The sequence below is a fragment of the Salvelinus sp. IW2-2015 genome, linkage group LG9 (assembly GCF_002910315.2).
Source record: "Salvelinus sp. IW2-2015 linkage group LG9, ASM291031v2, whole genome shotgun sequence".
In the NCBI taxonomy this organism is placed as follows: domain Eukaryota; kingdom Metazoa; phylum Chordata; class Actinopteri; order Salmoniformes; family Salmonidae; genus Salvelinus; species Salvelinus sp. IW2-2015.
In genome coordinates, this window is record NC_036849.1 from 8,289,752 (window position 1) to 8,311,821 (window position 22,070).

Here is a 22,070-nt window from a genome sequence, read left to right on the forward strand (position 1 = left end):
AGAGAGAGAGAGAGAGAGAGAGAGAGAGAGAGAGAGAGAGAGAGAGAGAGAGAGAGAGAGAGACAGAGAGACAGAGAGACAGAGAAAGAGACACACAGAGAGAGAGCGACACAGAGAGACAGAGGGAGAGAGAAAGGGACAGAGAGACACATCCACAGACACTAAAGTCAATCTACAGCAGTGACTCCAGTCCTGTTGTTTAGTGATATTTCACCTCTTGAGTTAAAACTACCAACATTGGGGTGAATTGATTCAAGGGCAAAACTTGATTTCAAAAGGAGAACATTTGATAGTTGAGGGTATACACATCAGTTTATACACACAAACAACGGGTTGATGGGGGAGATTTCCCGTCAGTAACATTGCCCTTGATCAGTTAGAGGTGCTTAGTCAAAGAGGGGAGGACGGAGGAGAGGCTTGCTGTGTGGTGTGTGACTACTGCCATCCGCTGGCAAGGAAAGGAAGCAACTTGATTCCAACACAGATTGACAACGGTCTCTCTTCACCTCCCTCCCTAGCATTCCTTTCCTCTCCCTGAGCAGAAGGACAGAGACAAGGACTGTGGCGGGCGCTGGCGCGGGCGGTAACTAGCGTGGTATTTCAGTAATTACTACCTCAGATCTGTACATCCAGTGTTTCAGCCCCTGGTGTACGGTGTATAGATGCAGTAAACCTTGACTCATTGAGTGGTGTTCAGTAATTGCATTCATGACCCCAGAATTCAATATGATTATATTTCTCTCACTCTCCATGGCAGGCCTCCTGCTCATTATTTGACAGTGATGAAAATCAAAGTTATTGATATAAATGACCTCTCTTCAGATGCGGATAGAGCCCCAGTATTGACGTTTTTGGACCTGACTTCTTAGACAGGCTTTGATGTGGTTGTGGATGGCTGGGTCTGAGGCAGGATGGGGCTGGGTCTGAGGCAGGATGGGGCTGGGTCTGAGGCAGGATGGGGTCTGAGGCAGGATGGGGTCTGAGGCAGGATGAGGCTGGGTCCTGGCAGGCTGGTACATAGGGTGTAGCATCAGTGTCATCCCAATAGCAGGGCCTGGATGGTGATGTTAGTGTAGTGGGGACTGATCATAGCCCAGGACCTACAGTATCTCAGTCACTAACAAACGCTATCCCTCCCCCTCTGTTGCATATTTCTCTCTTTCTCCCTCCCTCTTGCATATTTCTCTCTCTCTCTCTCTCGTATCTCTCTCTCATATCTCCCTCTCTCTCTCTCTCATCTCTCTCTCTCTCTCTCTCTCATCTCTCTCTCTTTCACGTGCATCTCTCTCTCTCTCTTGCATCTCTCTCCTCTCCTCTCCTTCCTCATCCTTCCTCTCTGGTGTGTCTGTTCTCCAGCCATGGGGTTAGGCTTTATTTCTCGTCATAACTCTGTGTGGCAGCCTGTTCTTTAGTCTTACCACGTGGCTTTCCAGGGGGTACCACCAACGCGGCCGTGGCGGGGAGGGTCCAGAAGACCGGGTAGTGATGTAGCGAGAAGAAGAGGCAGACTGAGCAGCAGCAGACACACAGAACCCCACCGCCTCACCCTACAGTCCTTACCAGGGATAGCAGCGGGTCATCACTCGACCACAAAAGGTAGGCACAGGTGGCCTTTTTAGTTCATCTAAATTGATATCTCTTGTCTGCCTGGTTCTCGCTTTCTCTTCTGCATCTTATCCTCCCTCTCCTGTTTCTCTAGTCTATTGTAGGATGTACACGGTGGCAAGACAGCAGGATTTAATTTCGCCCTCTTAATTGTTTTAGAATCTTTTCTGCTAACAAAATCATCTCTCTCTCTCTCTCTTGCATCTCTCTCTCTTGCATCTCTCTCTTGCATCTCTCTCTCTCGCATCTCTCAATCTCGTATCTCTCTCTCTCTCATCTCTCTCTCTCTCTCTCTTGCATATTTCTCTCTCTTGCATATTTCTCTCAGGCTCAGCTTGCATCTCTCTCCCTCTCTCTTTCTCATTTAAAAAAATGCATTGCATTAATGTCCTGTCTGCGTGCAGTAGGCTAGCAGTAAGCTGCTCATATTAGCCAGTGAGATAGGTACATTACAGCAGAATTGTCCCAGTCAATGGAAATCAACAGACACTGAGACTAGAACACAATCCCCCAGGACAGGGACATTATGTGCGTTTCCTTTTCATCCTCCCTCTCCACCAGTAAAGCTTTCAACCAAGATGAATACACAGCCTCTGGTCACAACAGCATTAACGGCAGGGCCTAGCGTGTCACAGAATGGGTTTGTGGGCCAGTGTAATGTGCCAGGCAGGCAGGCAGGAGGAAAAGCATATGAATAACATGAATGAACAACATCCCTTCTCTTCCCATCTATCCCCTCCGAACTTCTCCAAGGGAAAGAGAGAGAGAGGCAGAGAGAGAGAGAAAGAGAGAGAGACAGGCGGAGAAAGGAGAGAGATAAAAAAAAGAAGAGAGGAAGAGAGAGACCGAGAGAGAGGAAGGATGGAGGGAAGTAAGGCTCTGCTCGTCAGTAGCGTCACACTTGACTAGGCCCCTGAGACGCTCCCAGTAGAACCTTCAGCTGCCAGCTGTCTGTTGCCATGAGGATGAAGTCATCTCCAGAGGCCCGCATGCTAATGTAATCAATCACCTCCCTGTGTGACACGTATCATCTCAGGTGGTGCGCCTGGCTGCCTCTCTCTCAGCCTCACAGCCTCAGCTTTTCTCTCAGTCCCAGCCTCAGCCCCAGCCTCACAGCCCCAACCTCAGCCTGGCTGCCTCTCTCTCAGCCTCACAGCCTCAGCTTTTCTGCTCAATCCCAGCCTCAGCCTCAGCCCCAGCCTCACAGCCCCAACCTCAGCATGGCTGCCTCTCTCACAGCCTCAGCTTTTCTCTCAATTCCCAGCCTCAGCCCCAGCCCCAGCCTCACAGCTCCAACCCCAGCCTGGCTGCCCCTCTCTCAGCCTCACAGGCTCAGCTTCTCTCCCAGCCTCACAGCCCCAACCTCAGCCTAGCTGTCTCTCACTCAGCCTCACACCCTCAGCTTCTCTCCGAGCCTCACAGCCCCAATCTCAGCCTGGCTGTCTCTCTCTCTCAGCATCAGCCTCTGTCTCAGTCTGAGCTTCAGCCTCACAACTAGGCTTGGGCAATATACCATTTATACCGTATTCCTGGGTATTTCGAATTAACTACAGTATTTTTCAGGGGCTGCAGGGGAGCGTGCTACGCCACTGCTTATAACTAGTTAAATATAGTTAAATATAACTATAACAAATCTAAGATGTGTCAAATAAATTATATCCATCTCAGGGCTCCTGCTATGCGTTTGGTTTGCTGACTTGCTAGGTAAGTGGCTAGATGTCAAGATCAAGCTTCTTGGTTACAGCAGAGACATTCAATCCCCTCCTGGATGAACATCTCTGTTGCCTAAATTGTTTTGTGCATCCCCAATTTTTTTATATACAGTTGAAGTCGGAAGTTTACATAGACCTTTCATACACAGCACAGGGCGGGGTTCAGACCCAGGGACTCGAGCTTAATGATGAGCTTGGAGGGTACTATGGTGTTGAATGCTGAGCTGTAGTCAATAAACAGCATTCTTACATACAGTTGAAGTCGGACGTTTACATACACCTTAGCCAAATACATGTCAACTCAGTTTTTCACAATTCCTGACATTTAATCCTAGTAAAAATTCCCTGTCTTAGGTCAGTTAGGATCACCACTTTATTTTAAGAATGTGAAATGTCAGAATAATAGTAGAGAGAATGATTTATTTCAGCTTTTATTTATTTCATCACATTCCCGGGTGGGTCAGAAGTTTACATACACTCAATTTGTATTTGCTAGCATTGCCTTTAAATTGTTAAACTTGGGTCTAACGTTTCGGGTAGCCTTCCACAAGCTTCCCACAATAAGTTGGGTGAATTTTGGCCCATTCCTCCTGACAGAGCTGGTGTAACTTTGTCAGGTTTGTAGGCCTCCTTGCTCGCACACACCTTTTCAGTTCTGCCCACAAATTTTCTATAGGATTTGAGGTCAGGGCTTTGTGATGGCCACTCCAATACCTTGACTTTGTTGTCCTTAAGCCATTTTGCCACAACTTTGGAAGTATGCTTGGGGTCATTGTCCATTTGGAAGACCATTTGCGAACGAGCTTTACATTCTGCGTGAGCGTGGTGTCTTCTGAGTTGTTGCTCAATAATCTCACATCATTTCCTCGCCTCATGATTGCGCATTATTTTGTGAAGTCACCGAGGTCCCTCCTGCAGCCAGCAAAGCACCCCCACAACATGGATTGCTTGCCACCCCCCGTGCTTCCACGTTAAGATTGTGTTCTTCGGCCTGCAAGCCTCCCCCTTTTCCTCCAAACATAAACAATTGGAGTCCTTTAATGGCCAAAACGGACGACTTTCTATCTGCTCTCCACTCAGTACCACATATGTGGATCTACGTTGTCTCCGAAAAAAGCACATCTGTCCCATGGTGCAGTGTTGGCAAACCGTGATGTCTGGCTTTTTCTTGGCAGCTTTGGAGCAGTGGCTTCTCTCCTATTGGACTGTCTGAAGCGTAGTCCTTTGCAGGTTATAGTGGCGATGGTATATGGACTTCATTTACTGTGGATAATCAATACTGTAGTACCTGTTGTTCTTAACGTCCAGACTATCTGTCACAAGCTCCTGGTTGCTGTAGATTGAGTTTCTGATGTGTTGCATTTCGTGCGGCTACCCAAAGTACGTTCATCTCTCGGGAACAGAACGCATCTCCTTCTGCTGAGCATAGACTGGCTCATAGGTCCCTATGTTGTCTTACTCTGTATACTGTGGTATGTCGTTTTAGATGAACGTTGGTGCCTTCAGGCGTGTTTGGAATAACTTGCTCCCAAGGTATGACCAGATCTTTGCTGTGGGTCTACAATTATATCAGTTTCTGAGGATCATATGGCTGTTGTCTTTTGATTTTCCCATTGATGTTCAAGCAAAGAGGCACTGCAGGTTTGAAGGTTAGTCCTTGAAATACATCCACAGAAGTTCACTCGCAATTGACTCAAATGATGTCAATATTAGCCTATCAGAGAAGACTTCTTAAACCGATCTGCCACATTTCATTTTCTGGAATTGTCCAAGCTGTTTAAGGCACAGTCAACTTAGTGTATGTAAACTCTTGACCCACTGAATTGTATACAGTGAATTATAAGTTAAATAATTTGTCTTGTAAAACAAATTTGTTAGAGAAATTACTTGTGTCATGCACAAAGTAGATGTCCTAACCTACTTGCCAAACTATAGTTTAGTTAACAAGACATTTGTGGAGTGGTTGAAAAAACGAGTTTTAATGACTCCAACCTAAGTGTATGTAAACTTCCCACTTCAACTGTACATACATCTATTATTTTGTTTTAAATAGCGCCCCTTGTTTGCACATGTCGGTAAAACCGTATAACCCGGTATGGTACAGAAACGGTGTATGGACGATATGAAAATCTAGATACGTCAAACCTACTCACAACCCCCAGCCCTAACTTCTCTCTGTGTCCCCCAGCCTCAGCCTAACTTCTCTTCTCTGTCCCCAGCCTCAGCCCTAACTTCTCTCTCAGTCCCAGCCTCAGCCCTAACTCTCTCTAGGCCCAGCCCAGCCCTAACTTCTCTCTCAGTCCCAGGCCTCAGCCCTAACTTCTCTCTCAGTCCCAGCCTCAGCCCACGCCCTAACTTCTCTCTCAACCCAGCCTCAGCCCCCAGCCCTAACTTCTCTCTCAGTCCCAGCATCAACCCCAGCCCTAACTTTTCTCTCTAGCCCCAGCCTCAGCCCCAGCATCAGCCCCAGCCCTAACTTCTCCTCAGCCCCAGCATCAGCCCTAACTTCTCTCTCAGCCCCAGCATCAGCCCAGTCCTAACTTATCTCTTACTAGTCGCCAAGCCTCAGCCCTAACTTCTCTCCTCAGGTCCCAAGCCTCAGCCCTAACCTCTCTCTCCATCCCCCCTCCAGTCCCAGTCCTCAGCCCCGCCCTAACTTCTCTCCCACTTCAGCCATAACTTCTCCACAGCCTCAGCCCAACCTCTCTCTCAGCCCCAGCATCAGCCCCAGCCCTAACTTCTCTCTCAGTCCCAGCCTCAGCCCTAACTTCTCTCTCAGTCCCAGCCTCAGCCCTAACCTCTCTCTCAGCCCCAGCATCAGCCCCAGCCCTAACTTCTCTCTCAGCCCCAGCCCGTCTTAATCTCTCTCTCCGCCCCAGCCTCACAGCCCCAGCCTGGCTGCCTCTCTTTCAGCATCAGCCTCAGTATCAGCTTCCGCCTCAGCCTCAGCCTTCCATCCTGATACAGAGAGGAGAAGGAGGAGAGGATATGCTAATCCTCAGATTGTACGTGAACCATGGAGATGTCTGACTGTCTTGTACATATAATCCTATGTATTCGCCAAAGTGGCAACCTTAGTATCTAACACTCAGTAATAAGCAATGGAAAGATAAAAGGTGGGTTATGCATTACAGAATAATAACAACAATCATTTGATGTCAATTCCTTTTTTTCAATGCATAAAATGAACGCATTATATATGCAACAACACGTTGCTCTATTGATATGTGGGCATTGTAGAGGAGACGACGTGTGAATTCTATCTTTTTTTCCCAAAGAGAAGAAAGTCATAATTTTCCGTTCCTGCCAGCAGGTGGCAATAAAACCCCACTGTGCTAATCAGGCTTTACCAACGGGAGAGATTTCACTATGTGACTCACTGACTAACAGTGGAGATAAATAGGAAGAGACCGTCTAGTCAACAGACTGAGAATGCGTCCCAAATGGCAGCCTATTCCCTATTTAGCGCACTACTTTTGACCAGGGCCCGTAATGCTCTGATCAGAAGCATATAGGGAATAGGGAGCCATTTGAGACATAGAGTATTTACATGGCAGAATAGCTACAGACCGTGGGAAACTACTGACTGGACCCGACTGAAACTACAGATAACATTCAATATAACTTCAATCATATACTGTGGAGAATGTTGATACTAAAGGATTATACAGTACTAGTTATGTTTAGGTAGGATTCACAGGTTGGCTCTTATTAAACCCTACCAACATTGACATTGTCCAGGGCTGTGGAGAAAATGGCATTCAGACATCTGTGATGGCAGAGACCCGCTGGGGAGGATGAACAGGATTCCATGGAGTCACTCAGGACCGAGGCTCATCAGGCCTGAGGTTCACTGACTACGGAGGAGAATATAATATCTCTGAAAGGCAGCAGCCTCTATTGAGGTCCCCTCATGTGTTAAAGAATGACAGCTCAATAGTCTCTCTCTCTCTTTCATACTCTGTCTGTCTGTCTGTCTGTCTGTCTGTCTCTGCATAAACAGGACACGTGTCTGTCTGTCTGTCTGTCTGTCTGTGTGTCTGTCGTCTGTCTGTCTGTCTGTCTGTCTGTCTGTCTGTCTGTCTTGTCTTTTTCTGTCTGTCTGTCTATCTCAATTCAATGTCAATTTAAGGGTTTATTGGCATGGGAAACATATGTTAACATTGCCAAAGCAAGTATGAAAAAATCATTAAAACAAAAGTGAAATAAATATTTAAAAACTGTACAGTAAACATTAACTCACAAAGTTCCAAAAGAATAAAGACTTATATACCAGAGGTTGTAATGATTGTGCAAATAGTTAAAGATACAAATAGGGAAATTATAACTTAACAGAGAATATAGGTTGTATTTACAATGGTGTTTTCTTCTTCACTGGTGCCCTTTTCTTGTTGACAACCAGGTCACAAGTGCTTGCTGCTGATGATGGCACACTGTGGATATTTTACCCAATAGAGATATGGGGGATGTTAATTTAAATTGGATTTGTTTTCAAATTCTTTGTGGGTCTGTGATATATCTGAGGGAAATATGTGTCTCTAATATGGTCATACATGCTTTAGGTCAAAGGTTAGGAAGTGCCACCTCATTTTTTTGTGGGCAGTGTGCACATAGCGCTTGTCTTCTCTTGAGAGCCAGGTCTGCCTTCGGCCGGCCTTTTTCAATAGCAAGGCTTACGGATCAACAGTTCGTATACATACTAGTCAAAGATTTCCTAAAATTTGGGTAGCAGTCACAGTGGTCAGGCTATTCTGCCACTGTATACTATCTGTTTAGGGCCAAATAGCATTCTAGTTTTCTGTTTTTTTCCCCCTCTCTCTCTCTCTCTCTCTTCTGGTCTGTGCTCTCGTGTGTTTCTCTTTCTCTGTGTGCTCTGTCTCTGTCTCTCTCTCTCTCTCTCTTCCTTTTCTCTGTCTCTTCTCTCTGTCTCTCTTCTCTCTCTGTCTCTCTCTCTCTCTCTCTCTCTGCTCTCCCTCTCTCCTCTCTCTCTCTCTCTCTCTCTCTCTCTCTCTCTCTCTCTCTCTCCTCTCTCTCTCTCTCTTGTCTTCTCTCTCTCTCTCTCTCTCTCTCTCCTTCTCTCTTATCTGACTTCTCTCTCTCTTCTCTCTCTCTCGCTCGGTCACACTTAGTTTCGAGTTATATTGTCCTGCAGAATTCCTGGGTCTCTTACTCTCATCAAATCATCAATTAGCTCCCAGCTCCTTCAGAGACTTGATTACATGCTCTTCATTATTTACCTAATGGTCTAATTACATCGTTGGATGGGAGACATTAACATGAGAGGCAGACAGGAGAAGGAAGGTCGCAAAGCACTGGTTAGTGGTTTCTATGAGGCTACTCTATGTGAGAGTAGAGAGAAGACAAGCGAGCAACGTGTTTCACTAAGCTTTTGATGTGCTGGCTGGGTTTGTTGTCAAGTTTGATTATTTTGATTATGTACATATAATAATTGGATCAGAAGATACAGGAATGCAGTATGCTTTCTACTTGGCAACAATTTGCTGAATGATCCTCAAAAGCAGGTTAAACCGTCTCCTCTGATGTGTAGGTATTAAAGCATTGTCAAATAACTTCAATCCTCCGTCTGACGGTGGAAGAAACCTTTCCTTGTATGTTGTGTACTAATGTCATATTACCATACGCAGGGTGACAGCAATGATTGATCTGTTCATAAATCACTTCATCAATACTGCACCTGTCACTTAACAACTGACCTTTGAATATCTTTTTTTTTTTTTTTTTACATCTCAGCAATTTAGCAGACGCTCTTATCCAGAGCGACTTACAGTAGTGAGTTCATACACTTTCAGACTTTTTTTCGTAGCCACACGGGTCAATATGTGTCGACATTTGAATTCATATAGACACCATCATTATGAGCAGGAATGATTTAGCAACACTTTCTAGTTGGGGATACATGAACGTTGGAGCCATCTACTGTAAATGTCAGGTACTAGAATAACCAATGCTTGAAACAACAACATCCTCACAGTAAAACTGTTTGTGACAGAAGCTGTGGCTCTCCTTACCTCGATCTTGCCCCATATGTCTGGGTGGTTGTCGTGGTGCTGGATGTCATCCTGTAACTGTTGGATGAGGGGTTTACACTGTGTCTCTATGTGGGGGGCCATGGTAGTGGTGGTGGGCTGCAGCGGTAACCTGTTGCTGTCTCTCCTTCTGGAGCCAGTAGAGCTCCCTCGGGTCTCACCGGAGCTCCAGCCCCTGTTGTTGTCTCTCATCCTACTCTCCCCGGAGCTCCAGGCCTCGTCCTCAGACAGTAGGTCACTGAGGGGGCCCGACTCAAGGCTCTCATCCAGGGACGGAGCCATGTCGCTGGACGAGGTCGGCGAAAAACGCCCCATCCCCACCCGGAAGGGCCTCTTGTAGGGCTGTTGGAGGCCCACAGTGGGGTTGGGGCTTCCCGGGCCGTCGCCCTCCCAATCTGAGTTGACCTCAGTCAGCTCCCAGTCGTCCACATCCTGGATGGACTCGTGGTGTCCTTGGTGGCCGGGTCTCTGGGGCAGCGCCTTGGCCAGGGTCTCCAGCTTCATAGCCAGCATCTCTGTCTTCTTCAGCTGTGCGGGCAGAGCCAAGAACTCATCTGACCCGAACCACCGCTCCTCGCTGGGGTTAGGGCTAGCTTCGGCTAAGGCTTGAGCTTGGTGGTGGAACTTGGGCCCCTGGGGCCCCGGGCGCTGGATGATCCAGTCGGCTGCTTTGGTGAGGGGACTGGAGTCCTCGCTGGAGGCCTCGTCATGGGATTCGTGGTCCAAGGGCCCCCTCATGGGAGAAAGTAGGGGGCTGTCTGTGTCTCTGACTGTCTGTGGATCATCCATGTCCCTGTTGCATTCCCCAGTGCCTGAGAAGGGGATGGGGATGGGGATGGGGGAGATGTCTTGGGGGAAATGGCCTCCCCGCCCTGCCTCTGAGGAGCTCCTCTGCAGGGGGATGTGAGCTCCAGCAGGGCCCCCCTGTCTCTGGTACCGTCCAGCCTCGCTCTGTCTGCTGGCCTGCAGGTTCCTGTCGTTCATTGCATGCAGGCTGTTGTAGGACTGGCTGGCGTTGCTGGGGTACACAGCGTCCAGCTCCAGCCAGAACTTGGAGCGGTCCGGAGGGTCCAGGAGGGAGGGGGTGCTCCGGCTCAGGTCTGCCTGGAACTGAAGAGAGGAAGGCAGTGTGGATCTCCTCAGGCTGAGGCTGGTCTCAGTCTCTCCCTCCAGGTACATGGGCTTCTTAGGCAGGGAGGGCTGGGTGGGGGACACCTCGTTACTCACGCTGCCCTGGAGTGGGCGCTTGGAGAGCAGAGTGCTCTCGTTCTGGGGCGCACCGCAGTGCATTGTGGGTCCTGGTGCAGGATTGTTGTCCTCTCCTCCGCTACAGAGTGTGTCTCTCAGTCTCTCTATGTAGGTCCCTGGCTCCTCCTCCTCCTGCTCTGGGACGACCCCTTGGTTCTGGTTCTGCTTGACCGTGATGGTTAGCAGATCCACACTCTGGATGAGCTCTGGGAAGTCTCTCTCCAGCTCGGGGTAGCTACACCGGGGATCCTGGCCCTGGCCTGGTCCCCTGGTACCCTCCTGGTCCTCACTGGGGCTGTAGTCGCTGAGCTCGTAGGCTGTGATGCCACAGTCCAGGGAGAAGTAGTCCTGACTGCACTTAATGGTCAGCTGGCCACAGTCGTCCACTTCGGTCAGAGCATCCAGGCGAGCCTGGGGGGGGGGGCACACGGAGGGGAGAGAAACATATGATTAACACACCACTTAAGTTAACTCCGAATATTCAAGTTACAATGCCTTAGATGGACAATCTGCAGTTCAAAACAACAACAAAGCGCCGGCCTGCCACTGTTTTGGTAAACAGCTGAGGGATGGAGCTGGAGAAATGTAACCACTCCCAAATTCATAGACAAAGATATGGATACAAGGACTGACCATCCATTAGATCAAAATTATAGCTTTAACCACGTTTTGAAGCTATACAGTGTTTATTTAAAATTGCTTATATTACATAGTAAAACAAGCTGATATTTTGGGTTCTGATAGGGTATGACAGTTGAACTAAGCTCATGAGGGATTTATACGTTATACTCTTCAATAATCAAAGGCTGCATATATCATGAAATGAAACGTAAAAGCATTTATGTATCAATCGCAGATTGCCTCTTAATTAACCAAAAGGGGTTGTGTTTTCCAACATAAAAGAGGAGCAACTCCTAAGAGTCTACATTATACTACAGTAAATCAAATTGCACATCCATGGAGTCATCGGTAGTAATTCCTGCATGGGCCACAGGGTGGTGTGCACTGCACTCTCTATGTAAAAGACACTGGATGGACAGAAGCTTTGACGTGCAACTTGGCAATTTTTTCTTTCTCTCAAAATGTTTCTCTCCATTTACCTGGTGTTTTATGTACACAGTGTGTGGGAGTTAGTCTCCTCAACAAAAATGTACCAAAAGCTTAGCGTAGAGGCCAGGATATCCAGTGGACGACTGAAGAGAACAGCATGTCCTGTGGACAGGCCAGGAGATCCAGTGAACACACACATCCTTCCATTGTTCTGTCTGTGTAACCATATCATTTAACAAGGCCTGCTCAGAACCTTAGCTAAACTTGCTTTAACTGATGACCCTTCCGTTTGGCATACAATTGAATAAGCAAAAAGAAGAAGAAAGTGCACTAGGAAACAAAGATAAATGATATAAAGGATGATAGTAAAAAACTTTGGCGCACCTTAAATGACATTTTAGGCGAAAAGACGAACACAGCTCATTCATCACAAAACCCTCTGATATTGCCAACTACTTGAATTACTTTTTCATTGGCAAAATTAGAACATTTAGACATGACATGACAAACCCAACCTACATAACCATGCATAATTGACCAAATTATGAAAGACAAGCATGATCATTTTTTATTTTGTAAAGTGAGTGTGGAACAAGCAAAAACATGCATGCACCTAAGCATTACAAAACTTCTATTTGATTACATAAGCCACACACACGTAGCAAATAATCAATTATATTTTTTGTTAACCAAATTCGACACTGTCATTGACCTCCGTAGAAAAACTCCTCGCTTGGTGAAGTAAAAAATAAATAAAATCCACCTGCTGGAGAAGACTGATTTTGGTCCCAGTTTTCCCTCTTGTTTCGCCTCTTCCTCTATTGATTTAGCAAACTGTCGCAAGTAACATATACACTGAGTGTACAAAACATTAAGGACACCTTAATATTGAGTTGCACCCCCCCTCGCCCTCAGAACAGCCTCAATTGATCAGAGCATGGACTCTACAAGGTGTTGAAAGCGTTCCACAGGGATGCTGGCCCATGTTGACTCCAATGCTTCCCACAGTTGTGTCAAGTTGGCTGGATGTCATTTGGGTGGTGGACCATTCTTGATACACATGGGAAACTGTTTAGCGTGAAAAATCCAGGAGTGTTGCAGTTCTTGACACAACCGGTGCCCTGGCACCAACTACCATACCCTGTTTAAAGGCACTTCAATCTTTTTCTTACCCATTCACCCTCTGTATGCCACACGTACACAATCCATGTCTCAATTGTCTCAATGTTTAAAAATTCTCCTTTTAACCTGTCTACTCCCATTCATCTACACTGATTGAAGTGGATTTATCAAGTGACATCAATAAAGGATCTTAGCGTTCACCTGGATTTGTATACTCAGTGTACAAATGTTTTCAATGACAAATCAGAGCCATATTATATTTGTGCGGTCATGAACGAGTGCTACAGCCTCGCTTGGAAAACGCCCTCCATTCCCCTTTTATGATAATAGAAACATCCTCATTTGCTGTATGTTTTGGAGATGTTGGAACTGGGACATGATAGTAAAAAAAACAATGGCAAATTTGATCATATATCTGTTGAGGTGTGGAAAGAATGATGCAGTGACTTTTCCAAACTAAAAATGCATGCCGCAAAGCGAGTGCCAAACACTGGCCGCGCAATTTAGAACAATTCAAAAGTAAATGCTACAGCCCACACCTCTATGCAAAAGACGAATTGTTGTTCAATATTTTGTTTATCAGTACATTATTGTGTTTCTATCTCCTGCCTTGGTGTAGGCTCTGAAATGAAACAGGCTATGATGTCGCGCTCCTAATCCTATTGCACAGCAATACTGTAGCCTACCCATATTGAATGAGCGATTGATAAATGGTAGCCTACTATTTGTTGTGTAGCGGGAATAATTTAAACCAGTTATGTCAGAAAAGGAGCTACATGTACTGCAATATGATTATGATTTAGGCCTATATAATAAAAGTAAAATAAACAGACGACATACTGCAATGCGATCTCTTTACCAATGGCAAATGCATCTGTTTTATCATTAGGCCCAGGTTTTAATGTTTTTATTAGTTTACCATTATTATAATTCCAGTGGTGTAAAGACAACTTCTACTTTTACTTCAATACATTCCTAAAAGAAAATAATGTACTTTTTACTCCATACATTTTCCCTGACACCCAAAAGTACTCGTTACATTTTTAATGCGTAGCAGGAAAGGAAAATGGTCAAATTCACGCACGTATCAATTGAACATGCCTGGTAATCTCTACTGCCGCTGATCTGGTGGACTCACTAAACACAAATGCTTCGTATGTAAATAATGTCTGAGTGTTGGAGTGTGCCCCTGGCTATCGGTAAAAATATATATATATGGAAATTGTGCCGTCTTGTTTGCTTAATATAAGGAATTTGAAATTATTTACACATTTACTTTTGATACTTACGTATATTTAAAGCCAAATACTTTGACTTACTCAAGTAGTATTTTACTGGGTTAATTTTACTTTTACTTGAGTCCTTTTCTATTAAGGTATTTTTACTTTTACTCAAATATGACAATTGGCTACTTTTTCCACCACTGTATAATTCCCGTGCATCAAAAATCTCCCAAATCTCCTAAATCCAGATAGCTGATGTTCTGAAAGAGCTGCAAAATCTGGACCCCTACAAATCAGCCGGGCTAGACAATCTGGACCCTCTCTTTCTAAAACTATCTGCCGAAATTGTTGCAACCCCTATTACTAGCCTGTTCAACCTCTCTTTCGTATCATCTGAGATCCCCAAAGATTGGAAAGCTGCCGCGGTCATCCCCCTCTTCAAAGGGGGAGACACTCTAGACCCAAACTGCTACAGACCTATATTTATCCTACCCTGCCTTTCTAAGGTCTTCGAAAGCCAAGTTAACAAACAGATCACCGACCATTTCGAATCCCACCGTACCTTCTCCGCTATGCAATCTGGCTTCCGAGCTGGTCATGGGTGCACCTCAGCCACGCTCAAGGTCCTAAACGATATCATAACTGCCATCGATAAGAGACAATACTGTGCAGCTGTATTCATCGACCTGGCCAAGGCTTTCGACTCTGTCAATGACTACGTTCTTATCGGCAGACTCAACAGCCTTGGTTCCTCAAATGACTGCCTCGCCTGGTTCACCAAATACTTCTCCGATACAGTTCAGTGTGTCAAATCGGAGGGCCTGTTGTACGGACCTCTGGCAGTCTCTATGGGGGTGCCACAGTGTTCAATTCTCGGGCCGACTCTCTTCTCTGTATACATCAATGATGTCACTCTTGCTGCTGGTGATTCTCTGATCCACCTCTACGCAGACGATACCATTCTGTATACATCTGGCCCTTCTTTGGACACTGTGTTAACTAACCTCCAGACGAGCTTCAATGCCATACAGCTCTCCTTCCGTGGCCTCCAACTGCTCTTAAATGCTAGTAAAATTAAATGCATGTTCTTCAACCGATCGCTGCCTGCACCTGCCCGCCTGTCCAGTATCACTACTCTGGACCTCACTAACTTCAAGCACCAGCTGTCAGAGCAGCTCACAGATCACTGCACCTGTACATAGCCCATCTGTAAATAGCCCATCCAACTACCTCATCCCCATACTGTATTTATTTATTTATTTAGCTCCTTTGCACCCAGTATCTCAACTTGCACATTCATCTTCTGCACATCTATCACTCGAGTGTTTAATTGCTATATCGTAATTACCTCGCCACTATGGCCTATTTATTGCCTTACCGCTCTTATCTTACCTCATTTGCACACACTGTATATATACTGTTTTTCTACTGTATTATTGACTGTATGTTTGTTTATTCCATGTGTAACTCTGTGTTGTTGTTTGTGTCGAACTGCTTTACTTTATCTCGGCCAGGTCGCAGTTGTAAATGAGAACTTGTTCTCAACTAGCCTACCTGGTTAAATAAAGGTGAAATAAAAATAAATAAATAAAAATCCCCCAAACGAACAATACGCATATTTGCTTGAAATACAGTTGATCAAGCTTTCTCGAAGTTTTTAGATTTGCGTGGAAGATACGCATACTTCCCGTCAAGTTCAACGTTTACAAATACCAACCTTTGCGGAAAACTGGCGCGCGCAAGGTTTAAAGTATTTTTTGTGCGCATGCACGTAGATAAATGAGGCCCTTGGTACTGACAACTTGAATGGAGAATTACTGAGGATGTTACCGGACTATATTGACACTCCTATTTGCCATCTGGGTCTTTCCATTTTATTTCAGCAAGCCACACCCACCATCTCGGATTTTTCTGAAATGGTTTCTGTTGTTAGACAGAAACAGATAAGCATTCCTGCAACATTATTTTATTGAAAGACAATTTGAACTCTAAGAAATAAAGTTAATTGATGGCACCCAACTTGGCCATTTCAATTTCTGGGATGCATATAATATGCAATAAATATAGTATCCAACTTCAGATCTGGCCCAAAACTCTTCTTAATAATGATTAAGAAGTGAGGAATAAATGGTTAAAAGCCACCAATAGACCCCCCACCACAAGCCCACCCCAATGGCCAGTATGCAGTATCAGTTCTCTATGTTTGACAAGAAGTATGAAGCTGCGACTTGGAGAATTGTTTAATCAACCTATGCAATGTATTTTCAGGGAATTTGGTGATGGTTTTCCCCACTGTTCAGAGTAATCAGTCATTGAAGTTGTTAGGTTAATTTCCCATCATACATCCTGATATTACCAGGTTCTGACCATATGGTGCTAAAAATGAAAAGTTAATTTGGCCAATTTGGGTGCAATCAATTAGCTTAATTTTGCAATATTCAATGTATCTTTCAATAAAATAATGTTTCAGGAATGCTAATCTTATCTGTTTCTAACTACAGAAATGATTTCAGAACAATCTGAGATCGTCTTGTGCTTTTTGAGGTGCAATGACTCATCTCTTCAATCTAAGCCTACTGGAAAGTTTATGTCGTCAGACCTGGAGGGAAGCAAACGTCATTCCGCTTACCAAGAATAGCAAAGCACCCTTTACTGGTTCAAAAAGCCGACCAATCAGCTTGCTATCGATACTTAGTAAACTTTTGGAGAAAAAAACGTATCTGTTGGACCAGATACAATGCTATTTCACAGTAAACAAATTAACAACAGACTTTCAGCATGATTATAGGGAAGGGCACTCAACATGTACGTACTGACACAAATGACTGATGATTGGCAGAGATAAATTGATAAGATTGTGGGAGCTGTTTTGTTAGACTTCAGTGCAGCTTTTGACATTATCGATCATTTTCTACATGGAATGTATTTATTCACACAAATGTTTTTTTTTGTTTCTATTACACAGTGACATTGTCCTTTTAAGACGATATTGCCCCTTTAAGAGCTCTGTTGCACAGCTGCCCCATAACCATGCTTGAAACACAGTTTGTAAAACTGCATTTGTATAATGATGCCATACGCGCAATTGAAGGAGTAGAGAAATAAACATGGTAGCAATGTAAAACTGGGATCCCCCTCTTTTTTAACAAAGGCCAAAACTGCTTTCAAAATACATTTGCCAAAACTATTTACAAAAGTGATTTCCCACAAATTGTAGTACATTTACTGCTTGTCAGTATGGCTCTTGCAACTTGAATGCGGCCGGAGAGGAATATTTATCTTGCATAGAACACACAACAAGCCAACTCTGTAAATAGGTAAGCTATTCTACTATGGGGTTGTCTGATTTAGTTTTAATAACAACATAATATGGCAAAAATAGTAGCACTGGAAAGTTAAATCCTGAGTGATGAAGTATAGGCTTTGAATTACTTTGCCAGCAGCTACAGTCACGGGAAGTAGCTGTGGAGCTTCCAAGTGGCGCAGCAGTCTAAGGCACTGTATCTCAGTGCTAGAGGCGTCACTACAGACACCCTGGTTCGAATCCAGGCTGTATCACAACCGGCCGTGATTGGGAGTCCCATAGGGCGGCGCACAATTTGCCCAGCTTCGTCCGGGTTTGGCCGGTGTAGGCCGTCATTGTAAATAATAATTTGTTCTTAACTGACTTGCCTAGTTAAATAAAGGTTAAATAGATTTTAAAAAGTAAGGGTGCATTCGGAAAGTATTCAGACCCCTTCACTTTTTCCACATTTTGTTACTGTCACGTGTGCTCCTGATCTGGCCTCTAGGTCACCAGACTGCTCGTTGTGGCGCACACCTGTCACCATAGTTACGCACACCTGCCCATCATCAGACTCACCTGGACTCCATCACCTCCCTGATTACCTTCCCTATATATGTCACTCCCTTTGGTTCCTTCCCCAGGCGTTATGGTTTCTGTTTCTGTGTCATGTCTGTGCGTTGTTCGTGTTTCTTATTTTGTATTATGTTGTGTTCATTTATTAAATCACTCAATCCCTGAACTTGCTTCCCGACTCTCAGCGCACATCGTTACAGTTACCTTACAGCCTTATTCTAAAATGGATTAAATTGTTTTTTCCCCTCATCAATTTACACACAAAACCCCATAATCACAAAGCAAAAACAGGTTTTTATCAATTTTAGCAAATGTATTAAAAGTGAAATATAACATTTACATACGTATTCAGACCCTTTACTCAGTACTTTGTTGAAGCACCTTTGGCAGCGATTACAGCCTCGAGACTTCTTGAGTATGACGTTACAAGCTTGGCACACCTATATTTGGGGAGTTTCTCCCATTATTATCAAGCTCTATCAGGTTTAATGGGGAGCGTCGCTGCACAGCTTTTTTCAGGTCTCTCCAGAGATGTTTGATCAGGTTCAAGTCTGGGCTCTGGCTGGGCCACTCAAGGACATTCAGAGACTTGTCCCGAAGCCACTCCTGCATTGTCTTGGCTGTGTGCTTAGGGTCGTTGTTCTGTTGGAAGGTGAACCTTCGCCCCAGTCTGAGGTCTTGGAGCAGGTTTTCATCAAGGATCTCTTTGTACTTATATCCGTACATCTTTCCCTCGATCCTGACTAGTCTCCAGTCCTTGCTGCTGAAAAACATCACCACAAAATGATGCTGTCACCACCATGCTTCACCGTAGGGATGGTGCCATGTTTCCTCCAGACGTGACGCTTGGCATTGAGACCAGAGAATCTTGTTTCTCATGGTCTGAGAGTCCTTTAGGTGCCTTTGGGCAAACTCCAAGCGGGCTGTTATGTGCCTTTTACTGAAGAGTGGCTTCCGTCTGGCCACTCTACCATATAGGCTTGATTGGTGGAGTGCTGCAGAGATGGTTATCCTTCTGGAAGGTTCTCCAATCTCCACAGAGGAACTCTGGAGCTCTGTCAGAGTGACCATCAGGTTCTTGGTCACCTCCCTGACCAAGGCCCTTCTCCCTTGATTGCTCAGTTTGGCCGGGCGGCCAGCTCTAGGAAGAGTCTTGGTGGTTCCAAACTTCTTCCATTTAAGAATGATGGAGGCCACAGTGTTCCTGGGGACCTGCAATGCTACAGACATTTTTTGTACCTTTCTCCAGATATGTGCCTCGACCCAATCCTGTCTCGGAGCTCTACAGACAATTCCTTCGACCTCATGGCTTGGTTTTTGCTCTGACATGCACTGTCAACTGTGGGACCTTATATAGGCAGGTGTGTGCCTTTCCAAATCATGTCCAATCAATTGAAATTACCACAGGTGTTTGTAGAAACATCTCAAGGATGATCATTGGAAATGGGAGGCACCTGAGCTCAATTTCGAGTCTCATAGCAAAGGGTCTGAATACTTATGTAAATAAGGTATTTATATTTTTCCTTTTTAATACATTCGCAAACATTTCTAAAAACCTGATTTTTATTTGTCATTATGGGGTATTGTGTGTAGAGTGATGAGGAAAAATTTGTATTTAATCAATTTTAGAATAAAGCTGTAATGTAACAAAATGTGGGAAAAGTCAAGGGGTTGGAATACTTTCCGAATGCACTGTACACATCATTATGAATTACCATTCATTCCAAAAATATTTGCTTGTTTGTTTCTATTACAAAGCATTTCATTGCCCTTGTAAGACGACATTGACCATTTAAGAGGTCTGTTGCATAGCTGCCCCCCATATACACTACCGTTCAAAAGTTTGGGGTCACTTCGACATTTCCTTGTTTTTGAAAGAAAACCAAATTTTTTGTCCATTAAAATAACAGCAAATTGATCAGAAATACAGTGTAGACATTGTTAATGTTGTAAATGACTTGTCACGCCCTGGCCTTAGTTATCTTTGTTTTTCTTTATTATTTTAGTTAGGTCAGGGTGTGACATGGGGGATGTTTGTGTGTTTTTGTCTCGTCTAGGGTGTTTGTATTGTCTAGGGGGTGTTTGTAGAGTCCATGGGGTTGTGTTCAGTGTAGGTGTTTATGTAAGTCTATGGTTGCCTAGATTGGTTCTCAATTAGAGACAGCTGTCTATCGTTGTCTCTGATTGGGAGCCATATTTAGGCAGCCATAGTCATTAGGTAGGTTGTGGGTAATTGTCTATGTCTAAGTTGTCTGTGTCTGCACTTTTGTTTATCATAGCTTCATGTTCGTCGGTTTATTGTTTTGTCTAGTTTGTATTAGTGTTTGTTTCGTCTTCTTCTAATAAAGAGAATAATGTATTTATATCACGCTGCGCCTTGGTCCTCTCTTTCTCCTAAAGACGATCGTGACATGACTATTGTAGCTGGAAACGGCAGATTTTTTACGGAATATCTACATAGGCCTACAGAGGCCCATTATCAGCAACCATCACTCCTGTGTTTCAACTCTCTGGAGTTAAAAAAGCCTCAAACCCATCTCTGCTTTAAAGAGTAGTCACAAATAGTTCCCAACACAAACTATGAGAAAAAAGGTGAGGCCTGAATCACTGAATCCCTTTCACAAGAAAAAAAAATCTATTTCTCAAGCCATAATTTTGCTAGGACTGTCTGGGCATGCCCTGAGTGGGGAGGGACTGGGATATGTAATCTGAAAAATAAACTAGCTGTTATTGGCAGAGAGGTTAGTAACTCTCTCTTTTTAAAATGTATTTTACCTGCAAAAGTGATTTTGTTTAAGTTTTAGTTTTTTGTTACTCTCTGTTATTGGTCTACTATATTAACTTATATCGCGGGGGATGTCACCAGTCAAGCCAAAACTTGCAGACCTGGTGATCATTAATAACGAAGAGGAACAGAGATGAACTGGATATCATACTGTACAAACGTATCTTTCAATCAATTGTTTAATTTGTCATTATCATTTTGTACAAGTGTTCTTTATACTTATGCTTATTCAATAAACAATTGAACCCCCCCCCCCCCAAACAAAAAGCTGTTGTGTGTATTGTAGACTAGTGCATGCCAGGGTTGTGTAGCCGATATAAATCTGTCGGGTGTAGTTCAGGCTAGCTATAGTTGTGTAACTGTACAGTAGTAGTACATGTAGTGTTGTACCAGAGGTTGTGTGTACTATTTACCTGGTCGTGGTCCTGGGAGAAGGCCTGGAGGATGTCTGTCTGTCGGGTGTAGTTTCCGTTGGAGTCCTGGAGGCCCTGCAGCAGCCTCTCCTTCAGTACCAGGACAGAGACACGGAGCTGGTGCCACAGCAGCTGGACACTGCGGATGTCTACGATGATGTTCACAGAGTAGGACAGCAGCTTCAGGGAGAATTCAGTTTCCAGCAACGCGTGGATCTGCTCTACATGGCCCGAGATGTCCTCGCAAATGTCCTAACACACACACACACAACACACACACACACCACACACACACACACACACACACACACACACACACACACACACACACACACACACACACACACACACACACCACACACACACACACACACACACACAACACACACACACACACACACACACACAGAGACAACACATAGACAGGGGAGAGAGGATAAACAATCTTTAGATTATGATAACATGTCTTTTAAGAGAACCAGAGAGAAAGAAATCCTAACATCTCCTACAAAGACAAGTGTTTTTATATGCTCAACTACAAAATAAACTTACAGTATAACAACGAGTTTTTACTATGTATCACAATACTTGTTACACTGTACTTACAGATGTAATTACACAGGAATAACAACACCAATGTAACTGTTAGCTCACTTTTTCACGCAATACAAACGTACACATTTCAATCAAAGTATCTATAGGCTGCCAGTGTACGCACCCTGAAGTGGACTCGGCATGTCACATATCTTTTAAGAGAACCAGAGAGAAATCAATCCTGAGATGAGAAATCTTTGTACATGCTGAATTACAACAACAAAAACATCTCGAAATAAACTTGAAGTTATCAGACTCAATACGGAGCAGACAAACATGTCAGGATTGTGAGTGCCACTGCCAGGACAGTAAAAGCAGAAGCAGGTGACGATTAAGTCATAAGTTCCATGTTTAAAATATGAGTCAAATTCACAAGAATGGAGTATTTATATCTACACATGGTGCACATTGC

At 44.4% G+C, this 22,070-nt stretch overlaps 1 protein-coding gene across 1 annotated transcript in view; it reads right to left on the reverse strand.

Annotated features, from left to right (window-relative positions):
- akap6 (A kinase (PRKA) anchor protein 6) overlaps window positions 1-22,070 on the reverse strand; it is a 204,139-nt gene that overhangs the window by 146,308 nt on the left and 35,761 nt on the right. Inside the window, exons 3-4 of the mRNA XM_070445275.1 lie at window positions 21,065-21,316; window positions 9,241-11,023 (exon numbers count right to left, since the gene is read on the reverse strand). Of these exons, the coding sequence (XP_070301376.1) occupies window positions 9,241-11,023; window positions 21,065-21,316 (2,035 nt within the window). The remainder of the gene's footprint in view (window positions 1-9,240; window positions 11,024-21,064; window positions 21,317-22,070) is intronic.